At 36.3% G+C, this 20,539-nt stretch overlaps 1 protein-coding gene across 5 annotated transcripts in view; it reads left to right on the plus strand.

The window, feature by feature from the left end:
* The window catches only part of ARAP2 (ArfGAP with RhoGAP domain, ankyrin repeat and PH domain 2), a 189,562-nt gene that overhangs the window by 30,940 nt on the left and 138,083 nt on the right, over window positions 1-20,539 (plus strand). For all 5 annotated transcript variants that reach the window (XM_041753307.1, XM_041753306.1, XM_041753310.1 and 2 more), the window contains exons 7-8: window positions 15,306-15,375; window positions 19,589-19,709. In XM_041753307.1, the coding sequence (XP_041609241.1) occupies window positions 15,306-15,375; window positions 19,589-19,709 (191 nt within the window). The remainder of the gene's footprint in view (window positions 1-15,305; window positions 15,376-19,588; window positions 19,710-20,539) is intronic.

The following is a 20,539-nucleotide window of genomic DNA, read 5'->3' on the forward strand; positions in this document are numbered from 1 at the left end:
TTGTCTAGATTTATGTTTTTCCATTTTAGGGGAAATAATTGAGTTTTCTGGCTTAACAGTTTTCCCCCTGGATACCGGGATGAATGAAGACTGTGAAATTAAAGGAACTTGTTATATCACCAAGAGATTAAACTCTTCTCTATGATTTTATTGTTATGATTTGAAAAGAAGTATTTGTTACTGGCCAAGAAGCATGTATTGTTTATTAGATCAGAAGTGAAGTAGAATCTTAATTTCTCCCTTTCCTAATTGGACTCTGTATGCTATTGTAAGGATGTTTAAGATGCTCATTAATTAGACAAAATGATGCTTGCCTACTCCTTAAGTAGAGGTTACTGAGCTTTATTTAACTCATGGTCACATGTCTGTTTGGTGCAGGTAGCACTCCAGTAGATGGCATTCTGAATTCCAGAGAGAAGGTATCAGCAAACTTTTTCTCTTTTTTTAAATATATTTTTTAAGATTTTATTTATTTATTCATGAGAGACACAGAGAGAGAGAGAGGCAGAGACACAGGCAGAGGGAGAAGCAGGCTCCCTGCAGGGAGCTTGACGTGGGACTCGATCCCAGGTCTCCAGGATCACGCCCTGGGCCAAAGGCGGCACTAAACCACTGAGCCACCCAGGCTGCCCAGCAAACTTTTTCTCTAAAGGATCAGATAAAAAATATTGTAATCTGTATACAGCCTCTGAGATATCTATGGGAAATGAGCAACTCGGCAGCTATAGCATGAAAGCAGCCACAGAGAATATGTAAACCTATGAATGAGGCTGTGTTTCAGTAAGGCTTTATTTATAAACACATAATGGGTGAGATTTGGCCTGTGGGCCATTTAGGCATAAAACAGATTAGAGAGTTGGCCAGAACCTTATACCAGCTTCTTCTATCACCCCTGGACCCCAAGTAGAAAATTATAACAGGATAGATTACAAAATAGGGAAACTACTTTCTATTATTCTAATAAACATAGAAGTCGTAAGAAGCAGGAGCCCTCTTTGAGGACCTTTGCACTTGTTCTTTATGCCTGGAATGCTCTCACCCATGGAGCAACATGGCTTGTACCCTCTCTCCCTCTCTTCTTGCTGTAATGTCTCCTTTGGATTGAGGTCCTGAACACTAAAGTTAAGATTGTCACTACCCCTCTCCCCACTACTCTGCAACTCCCTTAATTACTTTGTCTTTCTCTGTGAGTCTCATGTGACAGATGATTTATTTTATGAACACTCCATGGGGATAGTCATCTGTGTTGGTTTTTGTTTGCTCTGATATCCTCAACAGCTAGAATGTAGCCTGGTGTGTGGCAGATGCTCTTACTATTTGTTGTTGAATGAGATGAGTGAAAAAAACAAGCATTAGATGTATTTTTTCTTTAAATTTTTAAAAAATAGGCAGCTTTTTTATATGTAAGGATTTTATAATAAAAACAGCTCTAAACACTATATTGGTTGAAAATCTGGAGGTGCGTTGAGAGTACTGTGTACATTAACACTGCAACGGACTATCAGTGTTATTTTTATGGTTCTGTTTCCCTCTTAAAAACATGTTTATCAAAACACAGTTTAGAAACAAAGAACCACACTCAGTTATCCTTCTCTAAATAGTGTTTAAAACTGTCTTCAGTCATGAGAGCCATTAAACAAAATAATTAAACTTATAATCTGAGTTTATTTCACATGAGATTATCTATTTGCTTTTGTAATGGAAATGCCAGTCCTGAATCAGTGCATGGTATTTGAAAACTGCCTAAGATTTAGTAAGAGTGTAATTGTGTAACATCATGCGGCTGAAGAAATACTAAAGCATTTTTGGTTGTGCTTAAAGTATGAACCTTCACTTAGCTATTTGAATGATTTAATTATGACATCGCCTGATTCTATCAATTTCAAATATTGTATGGAAGGAACTTAATAAAATGTAGACCCTGGGTCTGTTATTAGTGTTTCAAACAGGTCAAGCAGATGAAAAACTTTAATAAATGATACCTGTTTTAAAAACTCACTGGGTTTTGAGGATAAAAAGGCAAGTCTTTCTCCCTCCACTTTCCTGTCTGTAACTAATAAGCCGAAGCTCTTCACTCAATCTGAGTGAGTGCAAATGTGGAAGACTGGATAGAATTTATTTCAGCATTTCCCAACTATGTAACTCAGAAGAAGAATCCTAGAAGTTGGTATAAAGAAAGGCAGATGTGGTGAATGTGCTGTACCCCTTCTGGAAGAGGCACATAGTGATTATATCCAAGCATAATGCAACAAAAGAACCTTTTTGACATTAAAAAAATATTTTATTTATTTATTGAGAGCAAGAGCCCGTGAGCAGGAACAGGATGAGGGGCAACGGGAGGAGGGTGGGGGGGAAGCAGACTTCCTGTTGAGCAGGGAGCCTGATGTAAAGCTTGATCCCAGGATCCTGGGATCATGACCTGAACCTAAGGCAGACACCCAACTGATTCAGCCAGCCAGCCCCTGCCCCCCCCTTTTTGGCATTTTTAACTTGCTGTTTTGTGAAGATGTTTGTATGTTCAGTATAACGCACCAGCATTTTTATAAAAATTGCCATGTATCTTGAGGCATTCACATTTTACTTGAGAATATGTTTTGTGACTTTATTTCTTACTTACCTGAATACCTCTAACAAATTAACCTTTTCACCGTGGAGAGGCCTTGTGTGATAATCTGAGCCTAGAACAGCAGAAGCTGAACATGTGAAGCTCCCTCAGCAATTCAAATATATAATATGCTTAAGAATTAGTGGAGGGATACAGAGATATGCAAGATATGTGTGTTCCTTGTCTTTTTCGTGTCTTCCATTTAGGAGAGAGAAAAGGAAGCCAATTAAAATAAAACTGAAAAGTCCTCAAGGGTAGAGTACAGAATTGCGAAGTTACAGAGGGGTTGAGAAAACATTCCTTCAAAGACCTTCTAGGCAGGGGAAGTAGCAGTTTAGTTGGCCTTTGGAAAACAGATAAGATTTTATTTTTTTTATTTTTATTTATTTTTTTTTTAATTTTTTTTTTTTTATTTATTTATGATAGTCACAGAGAGAGAGAGAGAGAGGCAGAGACACAGGCAGAGGGAGAAGCAGGCTCCATGCACCGGGAGCCCGACGTGGGATTCGATCCCGGGTCTCCAGGATCGTGCCCTGGGCCAAAGGCAGGCGCTAAACCGCTGCGCCACCCAGGGATCCCCAGATAAGATTTTAACCAGCATTTTTAGGAGAAATACTTTTCTGGCTGGTGGGAGTGAAAAGGCACTGACGTGATGGCTGGAGTTACTGAAGTCTGTCAGGTGGATAACAGGAGTTGGCTGGGTTATTTTATTGGAGACTCAAGGTTGGGTTCTAGAACCAGGAGGGAGAAACTGCCAGTGCGTTGCCTGTTCAGGTTGAACAGAGATCTAAGGAGAACGAAAAGGCCAATGGTCAAATACCAAGAAAAGATCAAATCCCAGATAGGAGTTAGGAGTCAGATCACCCAGAAGCCAGTAGTCCATGAGCCGGTGGGAGAGCAGAGCTTTCCCTGTTGACAATCACCTTTGTCAGTGATTGATTTCCCAGCTTATACACAACATCTCCAAGGCTGCTTGTGTGTGGAGCGATTCCTCACCCTGGTACACAATTGTGGGAGAGCCTCGAGTTTCCTGGGACTGCTGGCCTCTGGTTGGCCCTTCAGCGAAAAGCAAATGCAGTGCAAAGTTGACACGTCTCTATCTGATTGGTGTTAGGGACCAATCACCGCGTTGAACTTCAAGCTGAATCTTAAATCTTTGATAAAAAGTATCTAGTTGGCCATTTCTCAAATCACACATCCTTGGTAAAGACTTTGCTGAGCAAATAAAAAGCTTCAGTATTTTATTTGTAGTTTGAGGGAACACTTTCTGAGTTCTAGTGTTTAGCAAATAACATGACTAATTTCTTTCAGTCTGTTTAGTGGCAGAGAAATGAATGGGAGGGTGTTGGAATCCGCCTGAAATTAGAGTTGTAAGCCATCTGTTGGTTGTTTGCTGTGACTCAGGTTTCCCAGAACCTTCGTTTCCCACATAAAAGTATAGGGTCAGGACTTCCTCTGTGGGATCATCTGGAAAAGTAGGTAACATTGGGCCTGACACTGAATTGGGGCGCAACAAACCGCAGTTTCCTTTCTCTTCAGAAGAGCATCACTTTATTTTGGGTGACCTCTGATAATGTTGAGTTCTAGTCAGTTCTTACCTTGGAAAATACAAAGTAAAGAAAGCATTTCTTCACATTAAACTTTTAAAGTGAAGTTTTTGGTGATTGTAAAAGCATGTGGTTTAAAGTATCATAAAGTTGTATGTGGTTTGTTTACAAAAAAACAAAACACGTAGCAACATTCCTCCCCTCCCACTTCCTGTTAGTAGTTTCTTTGTTTTTTACTTTGTACATATTAATAATATTTTTCAAAATTTGTTTTCTATAATTTTTTTAAGTAGGCTCCATACATTTGTGTTGGGGCTTGAACTCATGACCCTAAAAGAGTCTCATGCTCTACAAGACTGAGCCAGCTAAGCACCCCATCATGATTGTATTTTTCCCCTCACTTTTCAGTGTTAGGGATCATCTGTTGAGCTACTACCATGGAATATAATGTTTATTCATTTTTATTACTGTCTCTTACCTCTCCTTCTGGTGTAGACACAGTTCCTGTCTATCATCCTTTTCATATAGTTGCATAAAATATTTAGGTTCTATCTGTATTGAGTTTTATACCCTCATGACTGTGTGCATGCTGTTCATATGTGAGCTTTGTAACATAGGATTAATATTTATTTCATTTGTGCTAATCTTTAGTTTTTCCTGATATTTATAATTCTTGACTTTTTTGCTTTTTTTTTGTGTGTGTGTGTACTTATTATTCGTTCACCCCAAATTCTTCCTAAGGGCTGTAAATCTCTGAAGTACCCAAAATACATATCAATTTCATCATCCCACAGCCTCCTAAGGAAACTTTAATTTGGGCTGGTTGTTCTCCAGGCCTGCTGCACAGTGGTCCAGTTAGCATTCTGTGATCCCTTTCATCATTGTCTTGGGAATTCTCTGTGCTGTGTAGTTTTGCTTTTCCTCAATCTCATGTCATTGTCTGCCCACCAACATGCCTACCCATGTTGCTTAGAGCTTCCTCAGAAATGGTGGATAGGAGGGACAGTTTTTGAACTTTTTAATATTTGAAAGTGTTAGTTTTTTCCTAAGCATGCTTACTGATAATTTATCATGGTTCAGACATCTTGATGGGAAAGAATACTGTCTTCAGATCACCAATCTGTATCTTCTAGGTCTCTGGTATTACAGAGCTGATATTGAGAGATCTGATTCTTGATCCTCTATATGTAGCCTGTTTTTTATTCTGGGAGATTTTTTTCTTTTATTTCTTTGTTTTTCTTGGTAGTTTGGTGTTGCACCTCCCACACTGAAATGTTGATAAAAGTATAGCTGTCCTATTTTTTATTTCTGGAAAGTTGCTTCAATTGTATTTTCTTTTTGTTTTGTTTTTGTTATCTTATATTTAATATAGAAAGCACCTTCTTTCCACTTTTGTTTTTCGTTATCCTATATTTAATATAGAAAGCACCTTCTTTTGATTCTTTATTTTATATAGCTTACTGTTATTGTTTCATGGACACAATATTTTCTGTTATCTCTGAAGATCTTAATATATTTTTTTGAGGCTTTCTTTCCCTGTAGAATGTGTTTCTTTCAATTTTATTTATTTTCTTTGGGTGGGGGGGAAGGGTTCATTTCCCATTTTTTACCTTAGGGGTGTTTTCCTCAGATGGTTTATTAATCTTGAGTGTTTTTAAGATTTTATTTATTTATTCATGAGATATACACAGAGAGAGATAGAGGGAGAAGCATGTTCTCCACAGGGAGTCTGATGTGGGACTCGATCCCAGGACCCCAGGATCACGACCTGAGCCAAAGGCAGATGCTCAACCACTGAGCCACCCAGGCGCCCCTTGAGCTGTTTATTTTTTTTAAATCTTTATTATTATTTTTTTTTAATTTTTATTTATTTATGATAGTCACACACACACAGAGAGAGAGAGAGAGAGAGAGGCAGAGACAGAAGCAGGCTCCATGCACCGGGAGCCCGACGTGGGATTCGATCCCGGGTCTCCAGGATCGCGCCCTGGGCCAAAGGCAGGCGCCAAACCACTGAGCTGTTTATTTTTAAAGTGAGATCCTACAAAGCTGATTGGAACAGGTTCTGATGAGTCCTGTTACTTATTTCTTGTAAGATCATCTTGCTGGACTTTTCTTAATATGTTTCCTTGGTGAGTCCACATGCCAGTATCTCTTATATGAATTTTTTTTTTTTTTTTTTGAGGATGATAACAATGGTAAAACAGCTTTTTGGGAGCTTAGTGGAGAAAATGGACTTTGAGTATAAATATTTATGACACAAATTTTTTATTCTTCTGTTTTGAATATTCCCTGTTGCCTGCAGTTATGTCTGAGTGTTCCAGTCCAGAGACTGTTTGGTTTTCTGCAGTGGATGAAGCTCTGCTATTGAGCAAGAAAAGGGGCTTTTTCCCAGCAGTGTGAAGGGAGGGAGGATTCTGGGATGGAGCAATGAGGGGCACAAGTTTATCTCTTAGGTTGCCTTTCAACAAATCTTCCTATTTTTGTCACCCCCTCTCCTTCTTAGTCACTTCCAGAGTTACTTGATGACTTCCATCTCCTGAGGCTTTCTGAGATTTTGTGGGTAAATTGGTTTCCTCTCAATCTGATCTGTTACAGGCTTAGCAATCAGCTTTTGGGAACTTCCTAAGTCAGGCTCCTGTCCTTCCTTCTACTTTCTTGGTTTCTAAATATTGTTCTTGCTGTCTACTTCTCTGGTCATTGTTGGTTTGTAGGTATTTATTTTTGTTCTTTTAATCCTTTGAACCTTTGGGAAGAGTAGAGGTAAATGCAAACTTTCTACTAATCATCTTAACTAAAGCTGGTTTCCTGTTTGTGTGTGTGCGTGTGTTTATAGAATAGGACTGCATGAAATAGTGTGCCATTCGACATAGCTTTTCATATACCATGTCATGTACCCTTTTTATGAATATTATGAAAATTGGTAGTAATGCATTAAAGTGAATGCTTTGTTATTGACTTCTGAAAGGTTTTTTTGGCACCTGGAATTTTACGTTAAAATAATATTTGTTTTTGCTCATTGAAATAATTAGGTATAGCAGAGATAGCAGCTCGGATTTCAGAGAGGTTTGGTTTTTGTTTTTTGGCTTTAACTTAGTTGGGTTCACCGAATCTTGGAAACTATCATTTTGGTTTGTTTAAAAGTAAGGACATGCATTTTAGAATAGAAAAATGCTGGCATTTTACATTTGATCTTAGCCAAAAGGCCAAGAAGAGATAGTACTGGTATGTTATACAATGATAGTTTTTTGTATCTGTACTTACAAAACACTTCATAACTACTACTGCATCATTTAAAAGCCTCATACTTGGGATCCCTGGGTGGCGCAGCGGTTTGGCGCCTGCCTTTGGCCCGGGGCGCGATCCTGGAGACCCGGGATCGAATCCCACGTCGGGCTCCCGGTGCATGGAGCCTGCTTCTCCCTCTGCCTATGTCTCTGCTTCTCTCTCTCTCACTGTGTGCCTATCATAAATAAATAAAATTAAAAAAAAAAAATTAAAAAAAAAAAAGCCTCATACTTAAAGGAGTAGGTAAAATAATTACTTAGCTTAATAAAAAATGAGTAATTAGATAAAAATCTACTGGTATGTTATACAATGATAATTTTTTGTATCTGTACTTACAAAACACTTCATAACTACTGCATCCTTTAAAAGCCTCATACTTAAAAGAGTAGGTAAAATAATTACTTAGCTTAATAAAAAAAATGAGTAATTAGATAAAAATCTACACTTTTGGAAATTGTGGTAGTTCTAAAACATTGAAGCTAGAGCAGTGAATAAGATGAAATATGCATGTAATTCTTCAGGATTATGTAAACAAGGCAGATGCAAATGGAACACCATGTTAATAACTTTTTCAGTAGATACTGTTTACAATAATTGAGAAGTATGCTTGTGATGATTAATAATAGCCATAAATTTGGGGCACTCTGGATGGTTCAGTTGGTGAAGTGTCTGCCTTTGGCTCAGGTCATGATCCTGGAGTCCTGGGATCCGGCTCTATGTGGTTGGGCTTCCTGCTCTTTGGGGAGACTGCTTCCCCCCACCACCCCCCTGCTTGTGCTCTTGCTCGCTCTGTCAAATAAATAAAATCTTTTTTAAAAAGCCATAAATTAGACTTAGTGCCTTTGAGGTTCATTTGAGTTGTATCATTTTTAATGATAGTTTGGTAACCTCTGCCACCTTATATTAATATCACTGGTGACCATACTTGTTTGATTGGGGGAATTTTTTAAAACTAAAATACTGAGTATTTTTAAAAAAACAAACAAAAAACCCCTCCCCCAACCCTGTTGACACTTAAGAATGAAATTGAAACAGGAGTACCTCCGTGTGAGCACTTCATAAATACAGATTTAATTGTATATACACTATTGTTAAAAAAAAGTTTTTAAAATACAGTTTTGAGACAACAAATGCTGACATCAGGTGGTAAGGCTGTATTTATGATAGCAGTTGAAACTTTATACCAGCTGCCCTATACCAGAGCTCAAGGGAAGAATTTATAGAAGTTCGTTCGATAACGTGGCACAAGTCTTATAAATTATTCTAAAAAAGCTTCTTAAGGAAATGTTTCCCTTCAGAACCCTAAAAACAAAATGGGATAAGACCTAGGCTAATATGTTTCATGTCTACTCTACCTTTTTTCCTGAAGGAATTCTGACGCACTTGGCAAAATTGAACTCATATAAAATGGGTAGGGGTCAAATGTTATCGCTGCCTAAAGGGATGTCCAGGATGCCTTGCTATCGAACGTACTAGTCTGTTTGGCGTAGTGGTTCAGAGCAAAGACTGGGACCAGGTTGCCGAGATCTGACTCCTGGATATGCTTTTTACTAGTTGTGTGACAAATTATGTAACCTGCCAGGGCTTATGGTGCCTTCATCTGTAAAATGGGAATAAAAATGTTACCTCATATGATCTTGGAAGATTAAGTGAATTAATATTTGTCTATGGCTTGCAACAGTGCCGAGAACAAAGCATAACATACTGTTTGCTGTTTTTATTATGAAGCTTATGCCAAATAAATTGAGGCTTTAAAATGTCATTTCTTTATAATAATTCATTATTATTTCAGATCTAATTTATGTGCTACAGGCCAGGATGACACTGTATTTTATACCATGTCTTTATTTTTAACATTTACTGATAAGCAAATTGAGCTGTTAACTGAAATTTAGGGGAAAAGCAGTAGCTTACATCAGAGTAAATGTCTAAAGTGCTGTTGGAACCTCTAATTGGGTGTAGTAGATTAATTTTATATAATCCCTGTGGAATTATTATTTTTAATAATATCTAATAGCCTTATATAAATATGTGAAAGAAATATATAGCCCTTGCACAGAAAAGATAGTTCTTAAAACTTTAGTATTCATCAATATTTATTTTAAAATTGTACATTGACCTTTAGAAATACAAAATATCTTCTCAAGTTCTCCATTTTATTATTTCACTGAAATTTTAATTAATTTGTAAGGTTTATCTACATTAAATCTGAGTTTCCATTTGCTGGAAAGGAGTATAATATGAGAAGGGATATAAATGTAAGTTATTATCTTTAATTACTAGTTATTAGAATTCAGTATTGAACTTACAGAAAACAGTCAATTGAATGTTGACATATTTAATGAGCAAAATAGATTAAATAATATTTATATAACTTTAATTTTGGAAACATTTCGTATTGATTGATTTGTATTTTTAAATAAGGACATGTCAAATGCATACATTTTTTAAAAAGCACATTTTAAAAGTGTTATAAAATATATTTAAAAAAATACATAGATATTAATGATGAATTTTCCAAGCTTTCTATAGGTTCTAGTTTTTCTGTGATTCCAAAGCTTTTATTTTGTCATATTAATAAATATCTTTAGTATTTGAAAAAAGCAAAAGTGAAATTAAGGGTAAAATATTTTATTGGTGTTTATATTATCTATATAAATAATGCGAATTTGAGTAAGCATTTTTCAGTGAAAAATATGTTCCTTTGTTCATTAAATATTTATTAAGCACATTTTATTGCTAGGAACTGTGACAGTCTCTGCTTTTATATTGATAAACGCAATAGAAATGGTTTCTCCACTCCAATCTCTCAATATCTAGCATGAGAGATGGGTGAAGCAAAACAAATACATAGATGTACAATTTGTTAGGTGTCATTAAGTGAAAAAATGGAACAGGAGACCAAAGGGATCTTAGGATCTGACCAAGGATGGCTACCTGGAGGGAATGTTTTCAAGCTGAGGTTTCAGGGCTAAGGAACTGGCCATGTCCAGAGCAGGCAGGGAGCATTTCAAGAGGAGAAAATTGCATCTGAGAGAGCCAGGCAGCAAGAAAGAGTCTAGAGATAGGTAGCAATATGGCAGGAGGATGCTGCTCATGGAGTAGGTCCCCACAGATTTGATGGCTGGCTGGATAAAAGATGGAAAGCAGAAGGAGAGAGTTAATCAGAGGATTGCAGAGTAGTCTCAACAACGCAAAATGGTTGTTTCCTCAGGTGCTACACACCATGTGGCCTCTCCTTCCATTTTGCTGTGGGTTGGGATTTGTCCTATTTACCCATCCCTCCATAGATTATTAGAAGGATTTAATAATCTTTAAGAATATTGAGTTAAAATGGCTGAACACATCTAATAGTTACCTGGTGGTCGCAAAAATTAAATGGTTGGGAGAATGTCTTGGAAAATGAGTTTGAAAGAGGCTGAGGTTTTGGGTGAGGCTTTGCTCAGAGCTAGGGATAGAGTGTGTCCTTTGTCTTCAGTGCCCGAGAGGAAATGTAGTCAGATGGTGGTACCACTGATCCCTAAACTGTCTGCTTTATCTCTTCCCTTAGTTTTCGTTGGGTACAGATGTTATACTCCTGGGTGATGCCTCAGACCCCAAACAGTTGGCTGTGGAGTCCCGAGGAAGCTTGTTGAGTCCAAGTGGCTGCTATAAACAATCTTTTTTTTTTTTTTAAGACTATTTATTTATTCATGAGAGACACAGAGAGGCAGAGACACAGGCAGAGGGAGAAGCAGGTTCCATGCAGGGAGCCCGATGTGGGACTCGATCCCGGGACCCCAGGATTACACCCTGGGCCAAAGGCAGAAGCTCAACTGCTGAGCCACCCAGAAGTCCCTGCAGTAAATAAGTAAAACACATTAAAGCAGGTTCTGAAACTTTTTACACTCTGTGCTTTGGCAGATTTTGAAAGTTTGAATTTAATTTTGAGTGTTCAGAAGTTTTCCTGTCTTCTGCCAACCTTTTTTTTTTTTTTTTTCCTCTTTTCTTTTTTTAAAGATGCTAATTATTTGAGTTCTGGTCACTGAGGTTTATTTGTCATCTTGCTAAAGGGACTACACTTAATTATGTCATTCATTCAACAAATTCTTTTTTTTTTTTTTTTTTTTTTTAGTGTCATATATGTTTCTATGTTAGTTGCTGATTGTGTAGTGAAGGATGAAGCACTCTTGGAGTTTGTCCTTATAAAGCATAAGGTATGATATGGGAGACAGACATTGAGCAAGTAAACAAATACACACAATATTAGCGGTTGTATTAAGTATTAGGAGGAAAAGGTGTGCTTTGAGAGAGAATAGTTGTCTTTTGCTTTGGGTTGGCTCATCAGGAAAGGAACATTTGTATAGGTAGTATAGTGGAACTCTGGAAGAGGAGGAGTGATTAGCAAAGGGAATAGAAGGGTAATGGTAATTATCTCCCTACATGTGTTGACTGTTTTTATTCTGAAATGGAAGATTATATATACTATTGAGCTCCAGCTTACCACCATTCACAAAGTAAGGTGGGTAGAGTCCAAAATAAAATCTTGATACACAGAATTATTGCTGACATTGTGTGGGAAGATGTATATTTACCTGCCTTCAAGTATGGCATGGATCAACATTAAATGAGTGCAGAGTGATTAATTTGTTCAGTGTGCAATTATTGTGTGTTTAATACTTCTTTACCTTTTAATGTTTTTAATGCAAGGGATTTAAAAAACCCTTGGGTTTTAAAAACTAGATGTCTAACTACTGCATGTTTCAGTGTTAAGAAAACATGGACCAAGAATAGTTAAAAGGAAGCGGAAAGATGATAGAAAGCTGAGTAGTTATGTTTATGATTTCAAGGTCTTTATTGTTACTTTTTAATTAATTCAGATGCTTCTATATGGAAATGTCTGTACTGATGAACTTGGAAACTTTTATCCATTTGATCAGGTTTGCTCTAATTTTATGTGAAGCTGAATAGATCAATGTGGGAGGCCTGCTGTATTTCACTTGAGTGATACGTGTTTGGTGCTCAGAAAAAAGCAGGGAAGACGAGGTCTTCACACTTCCAGATGTTCTTTTTCTATCTTTAAATCTTATGAAAATCACAGAATATTAAACTAATCCCTTATCTTAAACATGTTAGCAAGCTACAAATGGAAAAGGTAGACATGATTGTTATTTACATATATGCTTAGAAATGACTTTATTCAAGTGGGAAGTTAGTTTTCATATATGATTTTTGTTAAAAGCTGAAAGTATCTATATTGCATCAAGTAGAGAAAGCCACTTAGAGAATAGGATTGTCTGATTTCCGGGAAGGGCTCTGAAACAAAACAAAACAAGACCAAGTGGGAATTGGTTCTTTACTTTTCCCTTATATAGTCAGAAAAAGTTTTTTCTATTAAACCTAAATAGGAAACATGATTACATTATTCTGCTTTGTTTCTTATTTTCAGAAAAGATAATCATCTATATTGCAATTTGCCTTTCATCTGATTCTTTTTGAAAAATGTTAATATTTCAGTGAATTTTGGATGATTGTAAAGGATTCTTATATGGGGCTTTTTTCAGCTCATTTGATCAAAATTAGGTAATTTATCTCTATAAATCCAATTGACAAAGCTTTGTTATTTTGGGAAAATATTATTCATGCTCCAAAGCAAAAGTTAAGGTAAAATAAGATACATACTATAAGCTCAATGAAGGATGAAGGATGAAAGTTTATATTACCTTTTTTTTTTTAAGATTTATTTATTTATTTGTGATAGAGAGAGAGAGAGAGAGAGAGAGAGAGAGAGAGAGAGAGGCAGAGACACAGGAGGAGGGAGAAGCAGGCTCCATGCCAGGAGCCTGACGTGGGACTCGACCTGAGACTCCAGGATCCCGCCTTGGGCCAAAGGCAGACACTAAACTGTTGAGCCACCCAGGGATCCCCCTATATTATCTTTTTTAAATTTTTAAAAATTTTTATTTATTTTATGTAAACTCTCTTCCCAGTGTGGGACACAAACTCATGACCCTGAGATAGAAAGTCGCATGCTCTACCAACTGAGCTAGCCAGGCACCCCTATATTATCTTGATTAAGGGATTATTTCTGTTAGGGGAACTGGGGGCAGTGATAGTGTTTCTCACCAAACTTCATTTTGCACTAACCTGTAAATGTGCATATTAATACCCTTAATAATATCATTTTTTATTTATTTAAGTTTTTACTTGAATATAGTTGACATACAGTGTTACATTAGTTCTAGATGTAAAACAGTGATTCAGCATCTCTGCAAATTATGCTCTGCTCACGACAAGTGTAGCTATCTGTGTCACCATACAACACTATTGCAGTATCATTGGCTATAGTCCCTGTGCTATGTCCTTTATTCCTATAACCTGTTCATTCCATAACTGGAAACTTGTATCTCCCATTCCCCCCCTCCCCCATTTTACCCATCTTCCTAACCCTTTCCCCTCTGGCAACCATCAGTTCTCTGTATTTATAGATTTGATTCTGCTTTTTTGTTTATTCATTTTTTTTAGATTCCACATAGGAGTGAAATCATAATATATTTTCTCAGCCTTATTGTACTTCGCATAATATTGTCTAGGTCCATCTATGTTGTCACAAATGGCAGGATCTCATCCTTTTTTATGGCCGTGTGATATTCTGTTATGTGTATCTGTGTATATGTACACACATTTTTATCCTTTTATCTATGGATAGACTTTTGGGTTGTTTCCATATCTTGGCTATTATAAGTAAAGCTGTAGTAAACATGGGCTGCATATATCTTTACAAAATCCTATTTTTGTGGGTTTTTTTGGATACTCTGTGGTGGAATTATTTGTATTTTTAATTTTTTGAGAAACCTCCAAGACTGTTTTGTACAGAGGCTGTATCAACTTACATTTCCACCAGTGAGGAATTGGTGCATGAAGGTTCCTTTTTCTCCACATCTTCCTTAGTACTTGTTAATTTCTTGTCATTTTGATTCTAGCCATTTTGACAGGCATAATGCCATACCTCTTTTCAGTTTTGATTTGCACTTCCTTGGTGATTAGTGATGTTGAGCATCTTTTGTTTGTTGGCCATCTGTATGTCTTGTTTGGAAAAATGTCTATTAAGGTCCTCGACCCATTTTTTTAATTGAATTGCTTTTTGTGGTGTTGAGTTGTGTAAGTTGTTTATATATTTTCAATAGTAAGCCCTTAATCAGATAAATAATTTGCAAATATCTTCTCCCATTCAGTAGATTGCCTTTTTGTTTTGTCGTTGATTTCCTTTGCTGTACAAATCTCTTTATTTTGATGTCTTCCCAGTAGTTTATTTTTGCTGTTGTTTCCCTTGCCCTAGGAGACATATCTAGAAAACTGTTGCTGTAGCTGATGTTAGAGAAATTACTGCCTGTATTCTCTTCTAGAATTTTTATGGTTTCAGATCACATATTTAGATGTTTAATCCATTTTAAGTTTATTTTTGTGGATGGTGTTAGAAAGTGGTCCAATTTCATTGTTTTACATGTAGCTGTCCAGTTTTCCCAGCCCTATTTATTGAAGAGACGAAGAGACTCTTCTTCCCATTGTATATTCTTGCCTTCTTTGTGGTAGATGCAATAAGTGTGGGATTATTTCTGGGCTCTCTATTCTGTTCCATTGACCTTTGTCTATTTTTGTGCCAGAACCCAACAGTATCATTGTTTTCAATTCCTATGTTAATTCATTAGAAAATGTCATTTTGTTTTTTTCCTACGTGCCATTGCCAAAACTGTACATTGTTATAGCCTAATGTTTTATATACTGTTTAACAACAAATAGTGTGCTCGACACAGTTACATTACAAATGTATTTAAAATCCAAGTTCACGATACTTGAATGTAAAATAGCATTTTCATGTTTTACAGAAAACGCATGTTTCAGAAGAGATGGGTGAAATTTGATGGCCTTAGCATTTCTTATTACAATAATGAGAAAGTAAGTACATTTTATAGTTCTCAAAGATTGTCTTATATATATTCAGGGTATACTTCAGTAAACTAAGCAAACAATTCGATTTTTAAGAACAAGCGTTGGGTTATCAACGTGTAAAACATTTGCATGGGTGAAACCTTCTGTTCATTGCTTAACTTTTCTTTGACACATAAAATTTGGATTTAAAAAATTATATATCCAACAATTATTTATAGAGTGTCTTCTGCAAACTACAGGAATTGTTGTGAATGGTATAAGAACGAATAAGCAATTGTCTTTCTCCTAGAGAGCACTAAGGAATATTTACAAAAGGATACTACAGGTAGGCAATACAAGGAGAGGTTACTTTGTACTCTGGGAGGGTATAGAAAAACCAAAGAGGGCTTCTTGTATGAGATTTCATTTGTCACAGGTGTTGAAAAGAGAGGAATGTTTGTCCATAGAGACTAGAGAGAACAGGATGTAGTAACATAGAGAACAATGAGATGGCCAGATGGGAAATCGGTTTTCTGATTGGGAAATATGATATATGAAGAAGACTTGAGATGAAACTGATAAGGTTCTCTGAGGTTAGAGCTCATTGAACATCTTGATGTAAAAGTGGTCACAATTTTGTCTTTAGGCAAGTGACTCTATCTATCTATGTAATTTATTTAAAGATTTTATTTATTCATGAGAGAACCAGAAGTATGTATGTATGTATGTATGCATTTATTTATTTATTTATTTTAAAGATTTTATTTATTCATGAGAGACCCAGAGAGAGAGAGGGAGAGAGGAGGCAGAGACACAGGCAGAGGGAGAAGTAGGCTCCATGAAGGGAGACTGACGTGGAACTGGGTCCTGGGACTCCAGGATCACGCCCTGGGCTGAAGGCAGGCGCTAAACCGCTGAGCCACCCAGGGATCCCCGAGAATATGCTTTTAGATAGAAAGTAACATACATTTACATGCTACAATGCTAAGAACAATGAAAGTTTAGAGAAGTATTAATTACTTGGTATCACCTTGCAGTGATCCAGATAAAAGTATCAAATAAGTTTAAACACACTTCTTTGAGGTTTGCAAGATGATAGGATGAGTATTTTTTTAAAAGCTGTTTTTCTGTCTTAGCTAATGTTTTTAGTTTGCTTGTGTATTTGAATGTTGAGACAGTTTCTATGCCAGGGATGGGTTTGATTGAACTATTCAGGAGTGAGACAGGCTTCAGTGCCATGAGGCTCTGTTGGTGGTGGCATCAATATCCTCATTTGGGAGAGAGAATTTCTGGTATCTGTGTCCAACTGGACTCATTCTGTTTGTCCTTTGAAAGATCACCTGAAATGCAGTGAGATGACTGCCTGCCACATTTTTAGGTAATGATGCAATAAAAATGATGCAGCCTTCATTTGAAATTGTGATAAGTTCATTAAAATAATTGGTTATAAATTCTTTAGCTTAACAATTAAAAAATTCGAATTGTTTTCTGTGGCATTTCCATCCCTTTACTATTGAGATGGTTGGTTTCATCTTGGCAAAACTTGAAAACATTGCGATGGATGTTTTCTAAAAGAAGACACAGATTCTTTTGTGACTCACCTTGCTCAAGGGTGTATTGGAGGACTGGGAAGAAGGAATTTTAGGTCCAGTGTACAGAAAGCATAGGTGTGGCCACAGTGACTGTCTCAGGTGACTGTGCAGTGTTGGTGGTTGTTGGGCCTTTTGGTGTTGGGCCACCTGAGGTGCGCTTGGCTGGGCAGAGCTGTGTATTTCCTTAGTTTTCTCTCACTTTCCTCAGTGCTGCTCCATCATGTCTCTGCAGGAACTTTTTCATTGTATTAATGAAAATGGCATCATCCCACCAGCCTTGATATCTAGTCACCTACCAGGAAATCTCTCTCACCCCCGTTTTCACTCAGCTGTGGGCAGAATTGCCCTGTGGTCATTTCATTGTCTGAAAGTGGTAGTAGATAAATGGCAGACTTGACCTAGATATCTGTGTGTTACAGACTCAAGGGGTGCTTTGAAATTTCTGTCCTTAAGAAAATTTTACACTCTGAAAAACACAATCATTCTGAGCCTGTTGTCTTTTTTTCCCCCTCCTCTATATTGTCTTTATAATGTATTGTTTGAAGAGAAATATAAAATCAACTCTGCAGTGTTAAAAATTACAGGATTTATTGAGATCTCATAATAGATTGTAAATGAGCCAGTAAAGAAACTATAACTTCCTGAGGTGAAAGTGACATAATAGTTTGTTGAGTACATTTTGATCACTCCTGGGAAATTTATTTCTCTATTATTCTCCTAGAGTATTTACTTGTTAAATATGATAGTATTATAGGCATGTGAGTGGGTTACTTTTTTGTAAGGAATTGTCTAGAGTTGACCAAAATGTATAAGGAAGGAAGGGACCGATTTTATAGAGTTTTCCTCATAAAATTGGTAGTTAAAATAGTAGGGATAGATTTCCTTAGAAAAGATAAAAAAAAAAAAAAAAAAGTGGAAATCAAGAAGAAAAGTTACCTTGAAATTACTTCCTGACATCCTTCTTTTTCTATAAGGTTGCCCACTCTTTTTCAGTTCCAGTTCAAATATTGTATTCAGTTTTGACTGTGTGAGGGGAGGTGGGAAAGCCTTTGTGGCATTGGCATTAAAAATTATGTCGAAGAATGCATAGGATTTTAATACATACATAGAGTCAGGGATAGGAGATTGGAGCCAGAGGCATTAGAAGAGAAGAAACCTCCAAAGAACTAAGAGGGAATGCCATGATAGCATAGTATATCTTCTCAACGGGCAGAGGATAACCTCCCAGTAGAACACCGTGCTGCTGATAGTGACTCTCCCTAACCTATCTGATAGGTGTGGTAGGAGTTTACCACTGGGAAGAATATGACCTTGGCATTTGTTCTCCACATGGAATGGTTTAATACAGTTTATTCCTAACCAGTTGCTTCATATACTTGGGATCTGCTAAAAAAATGAGAGTTCTGCGCCCCCCCCCCCAAGAAATAGTTCCCTGAATCATTCTGTGGAAGGGAATAGTAGAAGAAACCTTGTAAAGATGTATCCAAACTCTTCTGATATTTAAGACCTTCCATAATGTGTCCTTGATGTATATTTCTAGCTTCACCTGTTTTGACTTTACGCTGTGGCTGCTCTTATATCTCTACTTATGCCTCTGTTATTAAAGCTTTGCAGCCGGGATGGCATCCCAGCCAGTTATCTGTGGTTAAACTTTAAGTTTCTTTGGGTCAGGCTCTAAAGTCATTATGTCTGTGAAAATATCTGACCTCTTTTAAGCAGAATGAGGAATTCCCATCTTTGTACTCATATTTTCCATGGTTTGTACTCTGTTTTAAACTTTTCTCTCATTACATTAGCTAGTTTTTCACTTTGAGGCTCCTTGAATGTATAAATATTATTTGAATTTTCTTTCTAACACAAGGCCTGGTAAATATTTCACCTTTAGTAAATAGCTGAAATTGTCAGGCGGTCCTTATGCCTCATGGTTTTGGTGGATCCAGAAAAATGGAAGACTGAGAAAACTACCAGTAGTCTTCAGAGTGACCTTCTTGAGCAAAATGGTAAAACACATAGGCCATTTGCCAACAGCCAAAATTGTATTAGGTATATACCAATTGCAAACAGCCACATGCATCTTTTTTCATTTGTTTTTTTGTTGAGGAATTAAAGGTAGAGTGAGACAGTTGTGATAATAAGATATTCATTAGAATCATTAAGTAATATGTTTAACTGACATAATCCGACAGTCTGGTTTTGAGATATATTCTTGTTCACAATATGCAGTAGCAGTAGTATTGAAGTAGTTTAGTTACATTACCCATTATGGCCAGCAGATGTCTGCAAACACCATAAAATCATTTTGACCAGATTGTTAAAAAACATACCCTTGGTTTTTGGAACTATATATTGCTGGTCTAGTACACTTGTTTGTATTTGATTCTTTGCCTTTTAATTTTAAATCCCAGAAGAAGAGAAAATTGAAAAGAAATCTGATATGAAAGAGCCATTTAATATTTTCCTTTCTTGGGTGTTAAGTGTGTCTAAGAATATATACTATTTGTCATTTAAAAATTTTAGATTAAAATTATGAAAGAGAAGCATAATATACTTGTAAATATTTGTAAATATTGTACCATTTTTCTGATAAGGGCATAAGAATTTCATTTTAATCTGTCTCATTTGTGTATCTTTTTCTCAAACCAACACAGGAGAAGTATTCAAAAGGAATAATTCCCCTTTCTGCTATATCTACGGTACGAGTTCAAGGAGACAACAAATTTGAAGTTGTTACAACACAAAGAACTTTTGTTTTTAGGGTAGAAAAAGAAGGTAAGAGTATTTCTTTATCCCTGTAACAACACTCATAGACATTAATTTCTAACCAATCAGAAAATTGATAAACCAATGACACTACAAATGTCAAGAAATCTTGAAATATTACTTTTAAATGATTTACATTTTATATTATTTTGAATGTCATAAACAAATTGACAAGTTGTGTTCACTATTCCTGCATGTAACAAATACTTAGAATCTACTAAGTGCTTAGAATTCTTCTAAATTCTGGATATATTGCAGTGAAAAAAAAAGACAAAAATCTTTGCTCTTATGGAGTCCCCCTTTTAGCAGATGTTTGATAAAGCAAAGTGGTTATTTAATAAGCAAAAACAATTTTTCTATTAAAAGGTTGGTTTTATGGAAGTTTACTTATGCCAGATTCAACTGAACACATAGGCCCAGCAATCATTCTAGTATAGATTTTGGAGCATCCTTTATACTTTTTAAATCTTTACCTTCATCATCTGATTCAGGTCACTTGGTGAAAATTAGATGACATGTAGTTTATGGATAGAAACTAAATCTTTAGAACCTTTCTAACTTTTGGAGTGGGTAGGGAGGGAGAAAAAGGAAAGCTAAGAGTTTCTGTTGTGTATTTTGACTATCAATATGTTGTTAATATATTTTTTGCTACTTTTAAATAATGTAGGTAAGGCCATCATTAATTAAAAATTATGATTTCAACTTATTTTAAAGCTTCTATTTTAGCATAGGTTATAACTCAATTTGATTTTGAAAATACTTCCTGGTACTTAATTGAATAATGATGATTTGGAGAACTTACCAAATTCTTGAAATGTGCAGTAAAATACTGTACTACA

This window comes from Vulpes lagopus, chromosome 4, assembly GCF_018345385.1.
Source record: "Vulpes lagopus strain Blue_001 chromosome 4, ASM1834538v1, whole genome shotgun sequence".
NCBI classification, from domain to species: domain Eukaryota; kingdom Metazoa; phylum Chordata; class Mammalia; order Carnivora; family Canidae; genus Vulpes; species Vulpes lagopus.